Here is a 21,385-nt window from a genome sequence, read left to right on the forward strand (position 1 = left end):
CTGGTGATCAGTGGTTTGTTCCGAGTATAGGGCAAACAGTGTGGACATTCACAATAGGGAACTCTGGAATAGTATAAGCACTTCACTAAAGAAGGAGTTTGTAGATTTGTAACATTCAGAAGCCTGAAAGTATCTCAAACCAGCCATTTTGTAACATCAAGCCTTGTGCCAAGTTCAAACTCTCAAAACTGCAACAATTACGTTCTGTTAACAATAAAACTTGTTCTCTTTTTATTTCAAACCTGCCTCCTCCATTGCTGTTATGCTTGGTGCATTCCACACTACCAAAATCACCTCACAACCCAACTAAAGATAAACAGAGACATAAACCAGCGTCTCTAAACATATTGGTGGCAGCTTAATAGATATTTGAAAGAAGGTTCCTCACAGAATATTGGTGGCATTAAAGAAGATTAATGCTTCCTCACATAATTTTTGGTGGCATCTAGTGAGATTAGCACTGCTTCTTTACATTTTTGGTTGACAAGCGGTGGGATTAACGCTTCGTTACAGATGTCAATCTGCAATAATAATAATAATAAATATAATAATAATAATAATAATAATAATGCCCATGGAAGTTAAAGGGATGTCAATCTGCAATAATAATAATAATAATAATAAATATAATAATAAATATAATAATAATAATAATAATAATAATAAAGCCCATGAAAGTTAAAGTGATGTCAATCTGCATTAATTCCACAGTGTAGACACACCCAGAGACATTTGGGTTGAAGGACTACTTGAGCCCAGCTCTTTCCCATTCTTTCCTGGCCTGAGTCTTATTTGAAATATATATATTTTCCGCTCCGTTCAGATTTCCTCCAAAAGTAGGTCAGAGCCTTTGCTCCTTGAGACAAATTGTCGGGAAATGGGAACACAATATGAGGACTATAATGCCCAAAATGAGCTTTATTTTGGAAGGCTCGGGTCCAGAGGCAATTCTAGAAATGTGCCCTTCTCTTCTCTTATTTTCCTTATTGCTTCTTTCCACCCAAACTTGGGCTCCATTCAAAGGCTGGTGCAGACTATTTTTAGACAGTTATAAATAGTATGGGAGTTGCCTCTGAGCGCTCGGCGGGGAAGGAACCGGACTTTTCGGGAACGGTATAAAATAAAGGCCGTGGACCTGACCTCTTTCCCATTGAGATGGTGTGGTTTTCCATTACAGAGATGCTCAGTTGGCTCATCCCAAGAGGAGATATCACACATAAAGGAGAAGTTCAGCACCCATTACTTCCAAAGGCATAATGGAGGCCAGAAAGAGGAGACCAGCTGGCTGCTTCATGCTATATATTAGGGCTGGGCGGTTTCGTTTCGTTAATTCGTAATTCGTTAAAAATTCGTTATTTTTTTATAACGAAGCGATAATGAACCATTCCGGAGCAACTTAAAAACGAAACAAATTTTTAAATTCGTTTCGTAAATGCTTCGGATTCGTTATGTATTCGTTTCGTTATCGGTTTGAGGTCGTTTCGTTATTATTTCCGCATGTCTGGGGCAAGTTTTATAGTTGTTTTTTGTTTAATTAGTGAAAAAAAATATAATATCACACCAACAGTCAACAACAGAGGGAGAGGGAAGCTTCAGAAGTTCCCATTTGGAGGTTTTTTAGCGTATTGCGCGGTCGCGTCTGCCATTAACGAATCAATTCGTTATTGTTTCGTATTTGTTTCGTTAATGTTTTGTAATTTTTTTAACGTTTACGAAATTTCGTAAATATCGAACTTTTTAAAAGAAAAATTTCGGAATTCTTTTAAATATCGAAACGCAAAAACCCCCAAAAAACGAATCGATTTTAGAAACAAATTTTTCTTTTTTTTTTTTTAAATGGTTTTTATTGTGAAAATTTTTATGTTACATAATAGAAAGGAAAGGAGGGCAAAATAGAAGGCAGTGAGGTGGAGTAAGAGTATGTGGGGGAGCGAAAGAGAAAAGAAAAAAAAAAAAGGAAAAAAAGGAGAAACCCACCCTCTCCCTCCCCCTTCCTCCCTCCCCCCCCCCCCCCCCCCTGATGTGATGAACTTCCCAAAGTCTTCAAAGCGAAACTGTTCCCTTCTGGTGTTGGTTTCGTCCGTGTTTCTATGACTTTTCCGGCGCTGTCTCCGTCTATTGATTTTCTTCAGATGCTGGATATGTCTATTATCATAGTCATCTTTTTTTCTTTAATAAAGTCTTTGAAACCCTCCCAGTCTGTCCTTTTTGTTGAATTGTTCAGACGTTGGGATAAACAATCCATTTGTATTATGTCTAGTGTCTTTATAATCCACTCTTCTATTGTCGGGGTATCTTTTTGCTTCCACATTTTAGCTAACAATATCCTAGCCGCTGTGCTAATCAGAAAGAGAATTTTTTCCTGGTTTTTGTTAAATTTGGAATAGGATATGCCTAATAGATACATTTCTGGGAGCTGTGGAAAATTTGTTTTTAAGATTTTTTGTGCTGCTAAGTGGATTTCTCTCCAGTATTTCTTAATTTTTTTACATCCCCACCATTGGTGGTAGAATGTCCCTATTTCTTTTTGACACTTCCAACACTTGTTGGAGGCGGTTTTGCTGAATTTGGCAATTTTCTCTGGAGAGTAATACCATCTAAAAAACATTTTGTGCCAATTTTCTTTTAGATCTGTGGCTACTGTATATTTTAATTTGGTGTTCCAAATTTCCTCCCATTGTTTTGTAAGAATGTTATGGCCCAAGTCTTTGGCCCATTTTACTTGGCAATCTTTAATTTGCTCATCTTCTGTTGCCCATCCCAATAACTGCCTGTATATTATTCTAATTAGTTTCTTTTCTTTTTGCATTACTATGTCCCAAATATTTTGTTCTTGGCAGAAGCCTTGCTTCTCGTCATCTTTAAAGTTTCGGTATAGCTGATGGTATTGCATCCAGGTGAACTTACTATTTAACTGTCTAATCTCCTCTATCGATTTTATAGTTAATTGTTTATCATTCGTGGTTTTTAGAATTTGTCTGTATGTCAGCCAATTATCTTTCCCTAGTTCTATCTTGTGTTTCGCTTCCATTGGCGCGATCCACAGCGGTACTTTAGCGAATAATCTTGGTTTATACTTCTCCCAGGTTTTGATTAGGGCTGCCCTTACATAATGATTATTAAAGTTTTTCTCTACCTTTCTCTTATCGTACCATAAGTACCCGTGCCAGCCAAATCTCAGATCGAAACTTTCCAGAGTTAAGAGCTTTTGATTTTTTAGGGTTGACCATTCTTTTATTGCTAGCAAATTGCAGGCCTCATAGTATATTTTAAGATCTGGAAGTCCTAGTCCTCCCCTTTTTCTTTCATCTGTAAGTATTTTGAAACTGATTCTTGCTTTTTTATTTTTCCATATAAATTTGATCAAATCTGAATTCCATTTTTTGAACAGGTAGTCATTCCTTATAATTGGCAGGGCTTGGAAAAGAAAAAGAAGTTTAGGTAGGATGTCCATTTTGATTGTGGCAATTCTGCCTAGAAGCGAGAGGTTTTGATGTTTCCACCTCTCTATGTCTTTTTGTATGTTTTTCCAGAGTATTTCATAATTGTTTTTTAGCAGATTTATGTTGTTTGGGGTTATAGTCACCCCTAAGTATTTTACCTTATTTTCTATTTTTAGGCCGGATTTCTCCTGGAGTAGTTCTTTGTTTTCTTTGTTTATATTTTTAACTAGCATCTTGGTCTTTTGCTTATTGAGTTTAAAGCCAGCTAACTTCCCAAAGGCTTCAATTTTTTCTAACCAATCATTAATGTTTTTTAGGGGGTCCTCTACAATACATACTACATCGTCCGCGTAAACTTTGAGTTTATATTGTTGGTTCCGAATTTTAATTCCGTGTAGTTTCCGATCGTCGTTTATGTTCCTTATCAACGTATCCATTACTAATATAAACAATAGTGGTGAGAGGGGGCATCCTTGGCGTGTTCCCTGGCTTATTTGAATTGGTGTTTTAGATTCCTGCCCGTTTATGATTAAGGTGGCTTCCTGTCTGGTGTACACCGCTTCTACTGCATTTCTGAAATTATGGCCAATATCTATTTCTTTAAGTAATAATTTTAGATAATCCCAATTTACTTTATCAAAAGCTTTCTCCGCGTCAATAAATAATAACGCCAATTGTTTTTCATTATGCTTTTCGTAGTATTCGATTGTGTCTATAATTGTCCGTGTATTGTCTTTTAGTTGTCTGTTGGGAAGAAAGCCTGTTTGTTCTTGAGAAATCCAATTCTTTAATAAGTTTTTTAGTCTTTCGGCCATAATACTGGTGAATATTTTATAGTCGTTGTTTAATAATGATATGGGACGGTAATTTCTGATATCTGTTGGGTCTGTGCCCTCTTTGTGTATTAGAGTTATATTGGCTCTTTCCCATGATTTGGGGATTGTTTTGTCTTTTAATATATTATTTAATATTTGTAATAATAGAGGGCTTAGTTCATTTCTAAATTTTTTATAGAAGATGGCGGTAAAGCCATCCGGGCCTGGAGCCTTGTTGTTTTTCATTTTTTGGATTGCTATATCTATTTCTGCTGTGGTGATAGGCCCGTTTATTAGTTCTCTTTGTTCGTCCGATAATCTGGGCAGTTTTGATTCGCAGAGGTATTTTGTGATCTCATCTTTGGAGGTGTTATTTGATTTGTAGAGTTCTTTATAAAATTTTGTAAATTTATTTATGATCTCATTTCCCTCGGTGTAAACTTTCCCTTCTGATTGTATCTTTTTCCGTTGTTACCCAGGCCTAGTATATATCCCTATATAGGAACCAAACTCCCATTAACCGTTAATTATTAAGGGATCCATCATTATTGCTATGGTGCAGATAATAAATAATCTGCAGTCTTTCACTGATGTCAAGAAAGAAGGGTTATTAAAAGGGGGGTTGCAAAAAATAGCTTTCGAGGAGAGGCGAGTAACAAATTTATTATTATTATTATTATTATTATTATTATTAGACTGAGGAGGCATCTGCTGTATAGAATGAACACATATTATTATTATTATTATTACTATTACTATTGTTATTATTTTGAGTGTGCATCTGCAATGTAGAATGAACACAGCTGTTACTACTACTACTACTACTAGACTGAGTAGTTGTTGTACTATTACTATTACTCTTCATATTATACTGAGGATACATTTGCCGTGTAGAATGAGCACAAATTATTATTATTATTATTATTATTATTATTATTAAACTAAGGATGCATCTGCATTGTAGAATTACTCATTATGATGATGATGATCATAATCATTATTGTACTGAGGGAGCATCTGCAATGCAGAATCAACACAGATATTATTATTACTACTACTACTATTATTATTATTATTATTATTAGACTGAGGAGGCATCTGCAGTGTAGAATGAACACATATTATTATTATTATTATTACTATTACTATTGTTATTATTTTGAGTGTGCATCTGCAATGTAGAATGAACACAGCTGTTACTACTACTACTACTACTATTAGACTGAGTAGTTGTTGTACTGTTACTATTATTCTTCATATTATACTGAGGATACATTTGCAGTGTAGAATGAGCACAAATTATTATTATTATTATTATTATTAAACTAAGGATGCATCTGCATTGTAGAATTACTCATTATGATGATGATGATCATAATCATTATTGTACTGAGGGAGCATCTGCAGTGTAGAATGAACACAGATTATTATTATTATTATTATTATTATTATTATTATTCTGAGAGTGCATCTGCAGTGTAAAATGAACACAGCTGTTACTACTACTACTACTACTACTATTATTATTATTAGACTGAGGGGGCATCTGTAGTGTAGAATGAACACAGATTATTATTATTATTATTATTATTACTACTATTATTATTCTGAGAGTGTATCAGCAATGTGCAATGAACACAGCTGTTACTACTACTACCACTACTACTACTACTATTAGACTGAGGGGCATCTGCAGTGTAGAATGAACACAGATTTATTATTATTATTATTATTATTATTATTATTATTCTGAGAATGCATCTACAGTGTACAATGAAAACAGCTGTTACTACTACTGCTACTACTATTATTGTTGCTGGAGCCCCCTGGTGGTGCAGTGGGTTAAATCACTGAGCTGCTGAACTTGTTGACTGAAAGGTTGGTGGTTTGAATCCAGGGAGCAGGGTGAGCTCCCGCTGTTAGGCCCAGCTTCTGCCAATCTAGCAGTTTGAAAACATGCAAATGTGAGTAGATCAATAGGTATCGCTCAGACGGGAAGGTAACGGCACTCTATGCAGTCATGCTGGCCACATGACCTTGGAGGCATCTATGGACAACGCCGGCTCTTCGACTTAGAAATGGAGTTGAGCACCGCCCCTCAGAGTGAGATACGACTGGATTTAATGTGAGGGCAAAACCTTTGCTACTACTACTACTACTATTATTATTATTAGATTGAGGGTGCATGTGGAGTGAAGAATGAACACCAATTATTATTATTATTATTATTATTATTATTATTATCACCATCCTCATCAGATTATGTGTGCATTATTGTTGCTGTTAATGTTGTTCTGAGGGTGCATGTGGAGTGTAGAATGAATGCTTATTATTATTATTATTATTATTATTATCACAATCATCTTTGAGTGAATGTATAGGTCTGTTTCCCCTTGTATGATTGTGTTCGGGTCCATTGGCCTGGCCAAAAGAGAAAACTTCCCCAAAGGATCCTTGTTTGAACTAGCAGCCTATGTCAACAAAGGGAGTGCCTCTCTTTATCGCATCGCCTCCAAATGTGTATATACTTTCCTTGGATTGTTACTTTAATGGCTTTTTAATGTTTGTATCAATAATATTGGTGCTCTGTTAAATATGTTCTGAGCTGCCTTGAGAAAGGGAGAACAGAAGCCAATAAATAAACACTATAAAGGTTTTGAAAACAGACCTCTGCCCTTCTTCAGCCCCATAGCTTTGCGGAAAGGAGCTCAAGATGAATTCAAATCACTGATTTTCAAGTAACGGGATCCCCAAAGTCTCCTTTGCTCTCTTACTCGGAGCACCAGTGGCCAAGGGTGGGGCCCAGCTCTTCTTTCTTATGGCAGGAAGAGAGAGATATTCTGCAATACTTCTTTGCATCAGAGGAGCCTATGGATTTGTCAGAAATTGTGGGGCTCTTGCATGTTTGGACTTGGGCCCCAGAGATCTCATTCTTTCTCTATGTCTATCTCTACCTTTCTATCTCTGTCTGTCTATCTATCTATCTATCTATCTACCTACATACCTGCCTTTCTGTCTGTCCACCCATCTGTCCAGCTAGCTAGCTCTCTACCAATCAATCCATCCATCTATCTTTCTCTCTACTTTTCTATCTATCCATCTGTCTACCTACCTACTACCTTTTCACCTATTCATCCATCTATCTACTAATCCATCATTTCATCCATCTACCTATTTATCAATCTATTGACTTTCTATCCATCCACCTGTGTATTGACCTTTCTATCTATTGATCCATCCATTTATTTCTCCATCCATCTACCCATCTATCCGTCCATCTATCCATCTTCCTACCTATCCATCCATCTAGTGAGCTTTCTATTTATCAACCTATTTATCCACCTACCTACTTACCTTTCTATCTATCTATCCATCCATCCATCCAATTATCTATCTATCTATCATCTATCTATCTATCTATCTATCTACCTACCTTTCTATCTATCCATCCATCCATCTATTTATCTACCTGTTTACCTACAAATGTACCCACCCATCCATCTACCTATCCACCCATCCATTCATCTAGCTGTCTATCCATTCATCCATCAATCTACCTATCTATCAATCTATCTATCTATCTACATTTCTATCTATCCATCCATCCATCCATTCATTCATCTATCTATCTATCTATCTATCTATCTATCCATCCATCCATCCATCAATCTACCTATCTATCTATCAATCCATCTATCTATCTACCTTTCTATCTATCCATTCATTTATCTACCTATCTACTGATCTATCTACCTATCTACCTATCTATCCATCAATCTATCTATCTATCAATCTATCCATTCATTCATCTACCTATCTACTGATCTATCTATCTATCTATCTATCCATCAACCTATCTATCAATCTATCTATCTTTCTACCTACCTTTCTATCTATCCATTCATTCATCTACCTATCTATCGATCTATCTATCTATCCATCAATCTTCCTATATATCAATCCATTTATCTGTCTACCTTTCTGTCCATTCATTCGTCTACCTATCTATTGATTATCTATCTATCTATCTATCTATGTCCATCATTCTACCTTTCCATCTATACAATCATCTACCTATCTATTGATCGATCTATCTATCCTTTTATCCATCAATCTACCTATCTATCAATCCATCTATCTTTCTACCTACCTTTCTATCCATCCATTCATCTACCTGTCTATTGATCTATCTATCTACCTTTCTATCTATCCATCTATTTATCTACCTGTCGACCTACTTACCTATCCATCCATCCATCTATCTATCCATTCATCCATCAATCAATCTCCCTATCTATTAACCTTTCTATGTATCAATTCATCTATCAACTTTTCTATCTATCCATGCATTCATCTACCTATCTATTGACCTTTCTATCTATCCATCTATTTATCTACCTGTCTACCTACCTATCTATCCATCCATCCATCTATTGACCTATCTATATTTTTATCTCTCCATCAATCTATTTATCAACCTGTCCATCCATCTACCTATCTATCGAGCTATCTACTTATCTATGTGTCTGTTTACCTTTCTATCTATCTATCTATCTATCTATCTATCTATCTATCTATCTATCTATCTATCTATCTATCTATCTACAGTTCTTCCCAAATCTGGGTGGGAGGGATCCTCTCCCAAACCGGGAGGCCCTCCTGTGTTGCATCTACACTGGACAAGGAATGCGGTTTGAGGCGGCTTTCCTTGCCAGTGGCTCCAGTTTGCAGGATCCGGGGATGTGTAGTCGTGCAGCCTCTCCAGACTACAGAGCCCAGCATCCCAGCCATAGAACTGCATGCATCATTCCCCACCCTTTCTGGGAAGAGAGCCTCCAAAAGTTTTCCAAATCTGCTTTACTTTGGGGAGGGGGGGTTGTTGACGTCGTCCCTCTGGGGGCGTGGCCTGGGAGAGGCCCCTCCCCTGGCAGAGGCGGGGAAGGCAGGCAGGAAGGAAAGAAGGAGGGAGGAGAAGAGGAGGAGGAGGAGGAGGAGAGGACGCGCCCCACTCTTCTGCCCTCCCTCCCTCCCTTCCTTCCTTCTTCCTTGGCCACCGCACCGCCGCCTCGCCTTGCCGCTTCCCACCCGCCACGATGCCTAAAACGGTAAGGCTTCTCTTCCTTCTCCTTCTTCTTCTCCTTCTTCTCTAAGAAAGGGGGGAAAGAGGGAAAGGAGGAGTGCGGGGCCTTTCTCTTGGTGTCCCCTCCCCCCTTTTTGGCAAGGCCAGGGGCTCCTTCCCGCCCGAATGGGAGGCCAAAGAAAGCCTGTTCTTGTTCTTCTCTTCTAGCTCCTTCTCCTCCTTCCTCCTCTTCGTCTTCCTTCTCTTACTCTTCTTTCTCCTTCTCTTTATTCTCCTCCTCGTTGTCTTACTCCTCTTCCTCCTCTTTTTCTTTCTCTTCCTCCTTCTCTTCCTTCTCCTTTTTCTTTCTCCTCCTCCTCTTTCTCCTCCTCTTTCTCCTTCTCTCTTCTTCTTCCCTCTCCTCCTCTTCTTTCTTCTTCCCTCTCCTCCTCTTCTTTCTTCTCTTCTTCCTCCTCCTTTCCCTCTTCTTTTTCTTCCCTTTCTTCTTCCCACTCTTCCTTCTCTTCTCTTCCTCTTCTTCCTTCTTCTCTTCCTCCATCGTCTTCTGCTCTTTTTGTTCTTCCTCCTCCTCTTCTCTTTTTCTTCTTCCTCCTCTTCCTCCTCCTCCTCCTCCTCCTCTTCTTTCTCCTTTTCCTCCTCCTCCTCTTCTTTCTCTTGCTCTTCTCCTTCCTTCCCCACTCCTCTTTTTCTTCCTCCTCCCCTTCTTCTTCTTCCACCTCCTTCTCCTCTTCTTCCTCTTCTTCTTTCTCATTCTCTTCCTCCTCCTCCTCTTCTCTTCTTCCTCCTCCTTCTCTCCTTCTTCCCCCTCTTCTTCGGCTCCTCCTCCAACCCTTTCTTCTTTCAGGGCTGGCCTCCTTTCCCCCTTCTTGGAAATGCCGGCCTGAGTCGGGTTTCAGAAATGGCTGCTGGGGAGGCCCCCAATCTCTTCCCCTTTGGGATCCCCCTCCACATGAGACTTTGGGGGAGCTGGGCCTTTGCTCAGCTTTGGTCTCCCTCCCACACCCCAGCTTTGGGATGGCATGGCTATGCTTCAGAGTTTGGGAGAAGCTCCTTCCTTGCATTCCAGCTCTGGGAATCTCCCCCAGCCAAGCTCAAGCTGCAATCCAGACTTAACTTTTCCCAAACTCTGGAAGAGTTACTCTTCTCTGCCTGGGTGCATCTACACAGGGGGAGAAGGAAGGCAAACCACTTTGGACTGCCATGACCCATTATTATTATTATTATTATTATTATTATTATTATTATTATTATTAGAATATGATATATAATCTATATATATATAAATGCTCTGTGCATAATGAGTACCTTAAAAACAAAAGAACCAATGAACGAAATCACACCAAATTTGGCCACAAAACATCTCACAACACAAGGAGTGACCATCACTCAAAAAATTATGATTTTGTCATTTGGGAGTTGTAGTTGCTGGGATGTATAGTTCACCTACAATCACAAAGCATTCTGAACCCCACCAACGATGGAATTGAACCAAACTTGGAACACAGTTCTCCCATGACCCACAGAAAATACTGGAAGGGTTTGGTGGGCAATGTCCTTTGGTTTTGGAGTTGTAGTTCACCTACATCCAGAGAGCACTGTGGACTCAAACAATGATGGATCTGGACCAAACTCTACACAAATACTCAATATGCCCAAATGTGGAGTTTGGGGAAAATAGAATCTTGACATTTGGGAGTTGTAGTTGCTGGGATTTGTAGTTCACCTACAATCAAAGAGCATTCTGAACCCCACCAAAGATGGAATTGAACCAAACTTGGCACAGAGTTCTCCCATGACCAACAGAAAATACTGGAAGGGTTTGGTGGGCAACGTTCTTTGGTTTTGGAGTTGTAGTTCACCTACATCCAGAGATCACTGTGGACTCAAACAATGATGGATCTGGACCAAACTCTACACAAATACTCAATATGCCCAAATGTGGAGTTTGGGGAAAATAGAATCTTGACGTTTGGGAGTTGTAGTTGCTGGGATTTGTAGTTCACCTACAATCACAGAGCATTCTGAACCCCACCAGCGATAGAATTGGGCCAAACCTCCCACACAGAATCGCCATGACCACCAGAGTGGGCCACAGCAACGCGTGGCAGGGGATGGCTAGTATTTTTATATAATTATATTATATATCGTATTACTATATGATTATATTATATATTATTATCGTAATAGTTGAATATGTATGCAGGGTATCACAATCCACAATCACATCACTGAAAAGTCTTGTTGTTGTTGTATTGTCGAAGGCTTTCATGGCTGGAATCACTCAGTTCTTGTGGGTTTTTTCGGGCTATATGGCCATGGTCTAGAGGCATTTTCTCCTGACGTTTCGCCTGCATCTATGGCAAGCATCCTCCTGCTTCTCTTACAACTTGGGCCAGGGCACACCCTAGTTCAAATGCAGCCATCACACTATGTAACAAAGTTTGGAAACATGTCCTGTTCCTGCTTTGAAAGTGTTATTTCCTGTTTAATTGTGTGCTGCTTGCTTTGGAAGTCCTTGTTCTGCTCCAGAAACTTTGTTTTTTATGGCTGCTACAAACTGTGTGGAATTGATTGAGACTCCAGGAGATACTCATTGAGAAACTTGAGCAAAATGGACTATGTATCAAAATTGTGAAATATTTTCCGGTCCTGGTTTGAAAGTGTTATTTCCTGTTTAATTGTGCGTTGCTTGCTTTGTAAGCCCTTGCTCTACTCCAGAAACTATGTTGAATTGGTTGAGATATTCATTGCAAAACTGGAGCAAAATATGCCATAGCAAGATGTCCTTTCCTGCAAAAACAAAGTTTTGGCAGTTTAATAAAGTTTTTCCCCTTATTTTAATGATAGGAACATAATAGGAAGTGGCATTGATAACCCAGGAACAAAAATCGCGTTACTTAGGGTAAAATAATAATAATACTAATAATAATAATAATGTAATAATAATGTAATAATATAGTATAATAGGAAGTGGCATTGATAACTTAGGAATAGAAATCATATAATATTAATAATATTAATATTAATAATAATATAATAGGAAGTGTCATTGATAACTTAGGAAAAAAAGTCATATATAATAATAATAATGTAATAATATAGTATAATAGGAAATGGCATTGATAACTTAGGAATAAAAATCATATAATATTATTATTATTAATAATAATAATGTAATAATATAATAGGAAGTGGCATTGATAACTTAGGAATAAAAATCATATATAATAATAATAATAATAATAATAATGTAATAATATAATATAATAGGAAGTGACATTGATAACTTAGGAATAAAAATCATATAATATTAATAATAATAATAATGTAATAATATAATATAATAGGAAGTGGCATTGGTAACGTAGGAATAAAAATCGTATAATATTAATAATAATAATAATAATAATGTAATAATATAATATAATAGGAAATGGCATTGATAACTTAGGAATAAAAATCATATATAATAATAATAATAATAATAATAATAATAATGTAATAATATAATATAATAGGAAGTGACATTGATAACTTAGGAATAAAAATCATATAATATTAATAATAATAATAATGTAATAATATAATATAATAGGAAGTGGCATTGGTAACGTAGGAATAAAAATCGTATAATATTAATAATAATAATAATAATGTAATAATATAATATAATAGGAAATGGCATTGATAACTTAGGAATAAAAATCATATATAATAATAATAATAATAACAATAATGTAATAATATAATATAATAGGAAATGGCATCGAACTTAGGAATAAAAATCATATATAATAATAATAATGTAATAATATAGTATAATAGGAAATGGCATTGATAACTTAGGAATAAAAATCATATATAATAATAATAATAATAATAATAATAATGTAATAATATAGTATAATAGGAAATGGCATTGATAACTTAGGAATAAAAATCATATAATAATAATAATAATAATAATAATATAGTATAATAGGAAGTGGCATTGATAACTTAGGGAAAAAAATCATATATAATAATAATAATAATAACAATAATGTAATAATATAATATAATAGGAAATGGCATTGATAACTTAGGAATAAAAATCATATTACATACTGTAATATATTATTATATTATAATATAAAATTATAATATAATAAATGTAATAATATAATATAATAGGAAATGCTATTGATAACCCTGGAACAAAAATCATGTTACATAGTGTAATATACAGCAATGGCAATAGTGATAATATAAATGTAGTAATATAATATAATATAATAGGAAATGGCATTGATAACCCAGGAACAAAAATCATGTTACATAGTGTAATATATAATAATAATAATAATAATAATAATAATAATAATAATATAGTAACAATAATAGTGTAATAATATAGTATAATAGGAAATGGCATTGATAACCTAGGAATAGAAATCATATAATATATTGTAATATATTATAATAATATAATATTATAATATAATAAATGTTATAATATAATAGGAAATGGCATTGATAACCCAGGAACGAAAATCATGTTACATAGTGTAATATATAATAATAATTATAATAATAATTATTATATAGTAAGAATAATAGTGTAATAATATAGTATAATAGGAAATGGCCTTGATAACCTAGACATAAAATCATGTTACATAGAGTAATATAATAATAATAATAATAATATATATATATACATTATATAGTATAGTATAATAGTAAATGATAACCTAGACATAAAATCATGTTACATAGCATAATATATAATAATAATAATAATAATAATAATAATAATATAGTAATATAGTAATATAATAGGAAATGGCATTGATAACCCAGGAACAAAAATCATGTTACATAGTATAGTAATCATCATCATCGTAGTAAATGTAATAATATAATATAATAAAAATAGCATTGATAATCTAGGAATAAAAATAATGTTACATAGTGTAATAATAATAATAATAATAATAATAATAATTTAATAATATACTATCATAGGAAATGGCATTGATAACCCAGGAACAAAAGTCATGTTACTTAGTGTAATAATAACAATATTATAATAACCATCACCCATAACAGCACATAAGAAAACATACATGAAACACAAGGAACATTGAGTCTTGGGAGGTGTGTTTTAGGAAGTCAGAGGGCTTTAGGGAACTACAACTCTCTTGAGTCAAAAGTGGGGTCAAATGGCATTAATTCTGGTGTACGGAGATGCCGCCTTTGGGTCTATTGGGAGCCTTGGAGGACTTCCGCCTTGCCGTGCAGACAGTCTGCATTTGACTTGCCAAGAGTTGCATGGATTGTGTTTCCAAAAAGGCTGGCCACGTGGGGAGAGCCATCTGCCAAAATGGGGTGGTTTGTGGTCCGGCTGCACAACAGGAAGCCCTGGCTCCGTGGCTAAAAAGCAGTAGAGCCCAGCCAAGGAGGGGTGCGTTCTGCAAGAGGAAAGGCCTTGCAAATCCAGCCATCCCTCCACATTGACGGCTTTGACTTGTGCAGATTTAATATGCACTCTGTATGAACCTACATCTTGCAGTGTGGGATCTGATCTGCTTATCCCAGATTATCTGGCTGTGTAGACTCATATAATCCAGTTCAAAGTGGATAAACTGGGATCAGATCCTGGGATATAGGCAAGTGTCGATCCAGCCTTCCTCCCATCATGCTGGAGGACCTAGAGATAACACATTACGATTACTAACAACTTTATACCCCTCCCTTCCTTAAGGCCAGTCTCTCCAACATGATTCTGTGTCCAACTTCCTGCCAAAGATATGATATAATACAATATTTTACACAATACTAATAGTATTATATATTAGTGGTATATTATATGTGTTGTGGTATAATAATATAGTACAATCCATCTGTCTACCTTTCTAGCTATCCATCTATCTTTCTAACAATCCATCCATCTACTTATCATCTCTCTCTCTCTCTCTCTCTATCTATCTATCTATCTAATCTACTTTTCTATCTATCTGTCCGTCCGTCCATCCATCTATCTATCTATCTATCTATCTATCTATCTATCTATCTATCTATCTATCTATCTTATCTACTTTTCTATCCAACCATCCATCAATCTACTATCTATCTATGCATCAGTCTATCTATCCATCCATCTATCTATCTATCTTATCTACTTTTCTATCTACCATCCATCCATCCATCTAGCTATCTATCTATGCATCTGTCTATCTATCTATCTATCTATCTATTCATCCATCTACCTACCTACCTACCTCTTATCTACTTTTCTATCTATCCATCAAACTATCTATCTATGCATCCCTCTATCTCGTCTCTATCTGTCTGTCTATGTATCTATCCATCCACCTACCTACCTAGATATCTGATCTACTTTTCTATCCATCCATCAAACTACCTATTTATCTATGCATCTGTCTATCTATCCATCCATCCACCTACCTACCTACCTACCTACCTATCTTATCTACTTTTCTATCCATCCATCCATCCATCCATCCATCCATCAATTTACCTATCTATCTATGCGTCCATCTGTCTGTCTGTCTGTCTTTCGATCCATCCAGCCATCCATCCATCCATCAATTTACCTATCTATTTATGCATCCATCCGTCTGTCTGTCTATCTATCTGTCTGTCTTTCGATCCATCCATCTACCTATTGACTTTTGTATTTATCAATCAATCTACATATCTATCTATCTATCTATCTATCTGCAATATGATTCTGTGTCTAACTTCCTCCCAAAGTTGGTTATAAATTCATGCTGGAAGACCTGGACATTCTTTGAGAACTGTAATAATAATTGTATTTCTTACCCACCTTTCTTTGTGGCTCAAGGCAGGTTACAGCATTGGCCCCTTCCACACAGCTGTATAGAATCCACATTGAACTGGATTATATGGATGTGTGGACTCAGATAACCCAGTTCAAAGCAGATATTGTGGATTATCCTTCCATAATAAAACCTCTTTATTTAGACTGGCTTTTAATGATGAAGGTTCTTAAGATCAATTCAGGGGGTGCTGTATAAATAATAATAATAATAATAATAATAATAATAATAATAATAATATGCTGCTGTTGCTTTTGTGATAAGTTGATTTGAGTCTCCTGCAGGAGAGATAAAAATGAGACATAAATAAATAAATATAAATAAAGGTTCTTAAGATCAATTCAGGGGGTGCTGTATAAATATAGTAATAATGATGATGATGATGATGATAATAAGCTTTTGTGATAATCGCTTTGAGTTTCCTGCAGGAAAGAGAAAAATTAGACATAAATAAATATAAATAAAGGTTCTTAAGATCAATTCAGGGGGTGCTGTATAATAATAATAATAATAATAATAATAATAATAATATGCTGCTGTTGCTTTTGTGATAAGTTGATTTGAGTCTCCTGCAGGAGAGATAAAAATGAGACATAAATAAATAAATATAAATAAAGGTTCTTAAGATCAATTCAGGGGGTGCTGTATAATAATAATAATAATAATATGCTGCTGCTTTTGTGATAAGTTGATTTGAGTCTCCTGCAGGAAAGAGAAAAATGAGACATAAATAAATAAATATAAATAAAGGTTCTTAAGATCAATTCAGGGGGTGCTGTATAAATATAATAATAATAATGATAATAATAAGCTTTTGTGATAATCTGCTTTGAGTTTCCTGCAGGAGAGATAAAGGAAGACATAAATAAATAAATATTATATTATTATTGTCTGCCTTGACTTATATGGCTGTATGGGAGGTCCCATAGTTAAAACATAAACATTGCTAAAAAAAAAAAATCTATAAATGCACACAGGAATATGTATTTCTGTCCAAGAGAGCCATGTCTTTGTTTTCCACTTTGCTGTGCCCTGAATCATGGTGAATGCAGAGGGATGACTAGCTGAACAGTCTCTCTTTTGGGATGGGCTTCTCAGCAGAAAGGGAGAAAGGCTCTCCACGCTGAATCCTAAACTTCTAGGCCCGTCCTGGCTTTTCTGGGCAGCTGCTGCTTTAACGGAGAGGATGAACCCTGCAAAAGGCTGAGCGCAGCCAATGGCATTCCTCAACGGAGGCGGCTCAGGGCTTCCTTGTGCAACTTCCTTTTGGTTGCTGCCAGTGAGAGAGGCAGTGTTGTATTTCAGTGTGGATGTTGATTTTTGTGCAGAAGTGGCTGCTAAGGTAGTGGAAATGGTCAACGTTTTCTAACGTTACACCATTAAGCTGCCCCAGAAGGATTAGCTGGTGCCTTTTGCTGAAAGAGCACTTTGGTTTCAATGTTCAGTGAGAGGCTGAGCTTCTCGTATGCTTCTGCAAAGGTGTTGAAAGTAGCTTGTAGGTCGTCTTCTGAGTGAGCACAGACTACATTATCATCTGCATATTGGAGTTCCATAACGGATCACAAGTCTGAAAAAAGTTACAGAAAATGAACACATCAAACTACTCTTTGACTTTCAAATTCAGACTGACAACAGTTTTGGAGCACAAGATGCCTGACCTCACAATCGTGTTTAAAAAAAACAAAGTTTGGATTGTTGATGCCAATGTCATCAAAGCCAGAATTGAGAAGTCGATGGCAGATCCCAAATGTAGACTCTGCAAGGAAGCAGATGAAACAATAGATCCCATCCTCAGCTGCTGCAAGAAGAATGATCGTGCAGACGGACTACAAGCAGAGGCACAACACCGTTGCCCAGATGATTCATTGGAACTTGTGCCACAAATACCATCTGCCTGAAACAAAGAACGGGTGGGATTACAAGCTGGAAAAAGTTACAGAGAATGAACACGCCAAACTCCTCTGGGACTTCTGAATTCAGACAGAGTTTTGGAGCACAGGATGCCTGACTTCACAATCGTGTTAAAAAAACAAAGTATGAATTGTTGATGTTGCAATCCCAGGTGACAGCAAGCTTGACGAGAAGCAACTGGAAAAGCTGACACTATATGAGGATTTAAAGATCGAACTGCAAAGACTCAGGCACAAGCCAGGAAAGGTGGTCCCAGTGGTGATCGGCACACTGGGTGCATTGCCTCAAGACCTTGGCCTGCACTTAAACACAATCGGCGCTGACAAAATCGCCACCTGTCAGCTGCAATAGGCCACCCTACTGGGATCTGCACGCATTATATGCCGATACATCACACAGTCCTAGACACTTGGGAAGGGTCCGACGTGTGATCCCATAGAACAACCAGCAGAGTGATCTTGTCTGCTGTGGACTCATCTTGTTGTGTTTCTACTACTATTACTACTACTACTACTACTACTACTAATAATAATAATAATAATAGGTCCAACGTGTAATCCAATAGAACAGCCAGCAGAGTGATCTTGTCTGCTGTGGACTCATCTTGTTGTGTTTCTACTACTATTACTACTACTACTACTACTAATAATAATAATAATAATAGGTCCGACGTGTGATCCAATAGAACAGCCAGCAGAGTGATCTTGTCTGCTGTGGACTCATCTTGTTGTGTTTCTACTACTATTACTACTACTACTACTACTACTACTAATAATAATAATAATAATGGGTCCAACGTGTAATCCAATAGAATAGCCAGCAGAGTGATCTTGTCTGCTGTGGACTCATCTTGTTGTGTTTCTACTACTATTACTACTACTAATAATAATAATAATAATAATAATAATAGTAATAATAATAGGTCCAACGTGTAATCCAATAGAACAGTCAGCCGAGTGATCTTGTCTGCTGTGGACTCATCTTGCTGTGTTTCTAATAATAATAATAATAATAATAATAATAATAATAACAATAATAGGTCCGACGTGTGATCCAGTAGAACAGCCAGCAGAGTGACTTTGTTTGTTGTGTACAATAATAATAATAATAATAATTTATTTGTAATTTTTATATCTTCCACCCAAAAGAGCTACTGATGGAAATACGTTGCATTTTGCAGTCACCAAAGCTCTCTTCTGGGTGGGATCCATCCAAATAAGTGAGGATACACTGACATAATAACTCCATTCTCACATGGAATTAGTGACGTGGTAGGGGAACAAGTTGTCTCTGCCGCAAGAGTCAGGTTATAATAGAAGTCAAGATCCAAAAATCTGCTCTTGACTGACTTGCAGTCTCCTGCATTTGTGAGCATTAAGAGTTATTCCAAAGACAGGCCAATGGCTTCGATCTCTATGAGAGTAATCAAAAAATACCATTCTGAAATAAAGTGATCTGATAACAGAGAGGGAATCTAGCTATCGGGGTCTGCTTGAAAATGTATGTGCAGCCAGAATTGTATAGCTCTCCCATGCCTAGGTTACGAGAGTGGTTTGACTCATCTCAATGCATAGGACGGCGTCAGACACACAGCTAGGGAGCCCCATTAGTTTCCAGAGAAATATGGTGTATTAAATGATTTCTTGATTGCCGAAATCCAAATAGGGGAGCCATGTAGAAACAGAGAACCAATTGGTTACCCTTACTGTACAAGTAACAATCTATTGCTGGAACGTTGACACGTGCAGAAGTCATTATTGCTTGTCACTGTGAGAGCCAAGCAGGTTATATCTATAGCAAATATCAAGGTATTGAAAGTACTTGACCTGTTCAATTTTATGACCCATGAATCTGCAAGATCTGGACTTCCACTTTTTGGCAAAAAATTAGGATTTTGGATTTAACATTGCTAATTTCCTCTCTATTTATTTCGCAGTAATTGGCAAAGCAATGAATTAAGGCAGCGTTTAAGGCCGATACTAGATAAGGACAATAGCACAGCGTCATCTGCATATAAGAATAAGGAAGCATGTGTGGCATGGAGCTTGGGACTATGACCATTCATCCACGCTAAAACCAGGGGTAAATCATACAGGAATATGTATGTGTGATCCAGTAGAACAGCCAGCAGAGTGACTTTGTTTGTTGTGTACAAAAAGAATAATAATAACAAACACACACACACACACACACACCAAGGCCATCCCCAAGTTACAAACATCTGACTTAGAAATGACTCACAGTTAAGAATGGGGCTGGACTGGATGGTCTTTGGGGACCCCTATACTATAACTATCTCATTCACACACACACATATATATGTATATCATCCATGCCATGGTTTTGAGAGTGGTTTGACCCATCTCAATGCATAGAATGGCATAAGGCACACATTTAGGGAGCCTTTTTTGTTCCAGACTATTAAAGGCAGTCCCCAACTTACTATTATTATGTGTTGTCAAAGGCTTTAATGGCTGGAATCACTGGGTTGTTGTGAGTTTTCCGTGTTGTCTGGCCATGTTCCAGAAGCATTTTCTCCTGACGTTTCACCTGCATCTAAGGCAGGCATTTTCAGAGGTTGTGAGGTCTGTTGGAAATGAGGCAAGTGGGGCGTGTGTGTGTATATATATATATATATATATATATATATATATATATATATATATGTAATGTTTGTTTGTGGGATTAACATAACTCAAAAAAACCACAGGACAAATTGACACCAAATAAGGCCACTCATAAAAACACTGAAAAACAGTGGAAGAGACCTAAAAAGCAAAAAATAAAATAAAATTACAACACATATGCAAAACCACATATATAAATGCAAACACATATACACACACAAAATGGCTGAGAGGAGATATGATAGCCATGTATAAATATGTGAGAGGAAGCCACAGGGAGGAGGAGGGAGCAAGCTTGTTTTCTGCTTCCTTGGAGACTAGGACGCAAGGGAACAATGGCTTCAAACTACAAGAGAGGAGATTCCACCTGAACATTAGGAAGAACTTCCTGACTGTGAGAGCCGTTCAGCAGTGGAACTCTCTGCCCTGGAGTGTGGTGGAGGCTCCTTCTTTGGAAGCTTTGAAACAGAGGCTGGATGGCCATCTGTCAGGGGTGATTTGGATGCAATATTCCTGCTTCTTGGCAGAATGGGGTTGGACTGGATGGCCCATGAGGTCTCTTCCAACTCTTTTGATTCTATGATTCTATAAAACACATATACACAGACTGGGCACAGCAACACGTGGCAGGGGACAGCTAATTATCTCTATCTATCTATCTAGC

General features: G+C 36.7%; 2 protein-coding genes across 2 annotated transcripts in view; both read left to right on the forward strand.

Annotated features, from left to right (window-relative positions):
• The window catches only part of LOC137097644 (guanine nucleotide exchange factor subunit RIC1-like), a gene marked incomplete at its 3' end in the record, with an annotated part of 13,486 nt that extends 5,529 nt beyond the window's left edge, over positions 1–7,957 (forward strand). Inside the window, exon 2 of the mRNA XM_067471712.1 lies at positions 7,503–7,957. Within this exon, the coding sequence (XP_067327813.1) occupies positions 7,503–7,957 (455 nt within the window). The remainder of the gene's footprint in view (positions 1–7,502) is intronic.
• Positions 7,958–9,215: 1,258 nt separating this feature from the next.
• MSN (moesin) overlaps positions 9,216–21,385 on the forward strand; it is an 87,419-nt gene continuing 75,249 nt past the window's right edge. Inside the window, exon 1 of the mRNA XM_067471495.1 lies at positions 9,216–9,363. Within this exon, the coding sequence (XP_067327596.1) occupies positions 9,352–9,363 (12 nt within the window). The 5' untranslated portion in view covers positions 9,216–9,351. The remainder of the gene's footprint in view (positions 9,364–21,385) is intronic.

Source organism: Anolis sagrei, chromosome 10 (genome assembly GCF_037176765.1).
Source record: "Anolis sagrei isolate rAnoSag1 chromosome 10, rAnoSag1.mat, whole genome shotgun sequence".
NCBI lineage: Eukaryota > Metazoa > Chordata > Lepidosauria > Squamata > Dactyloidae > Anolis > Anolis sagrei.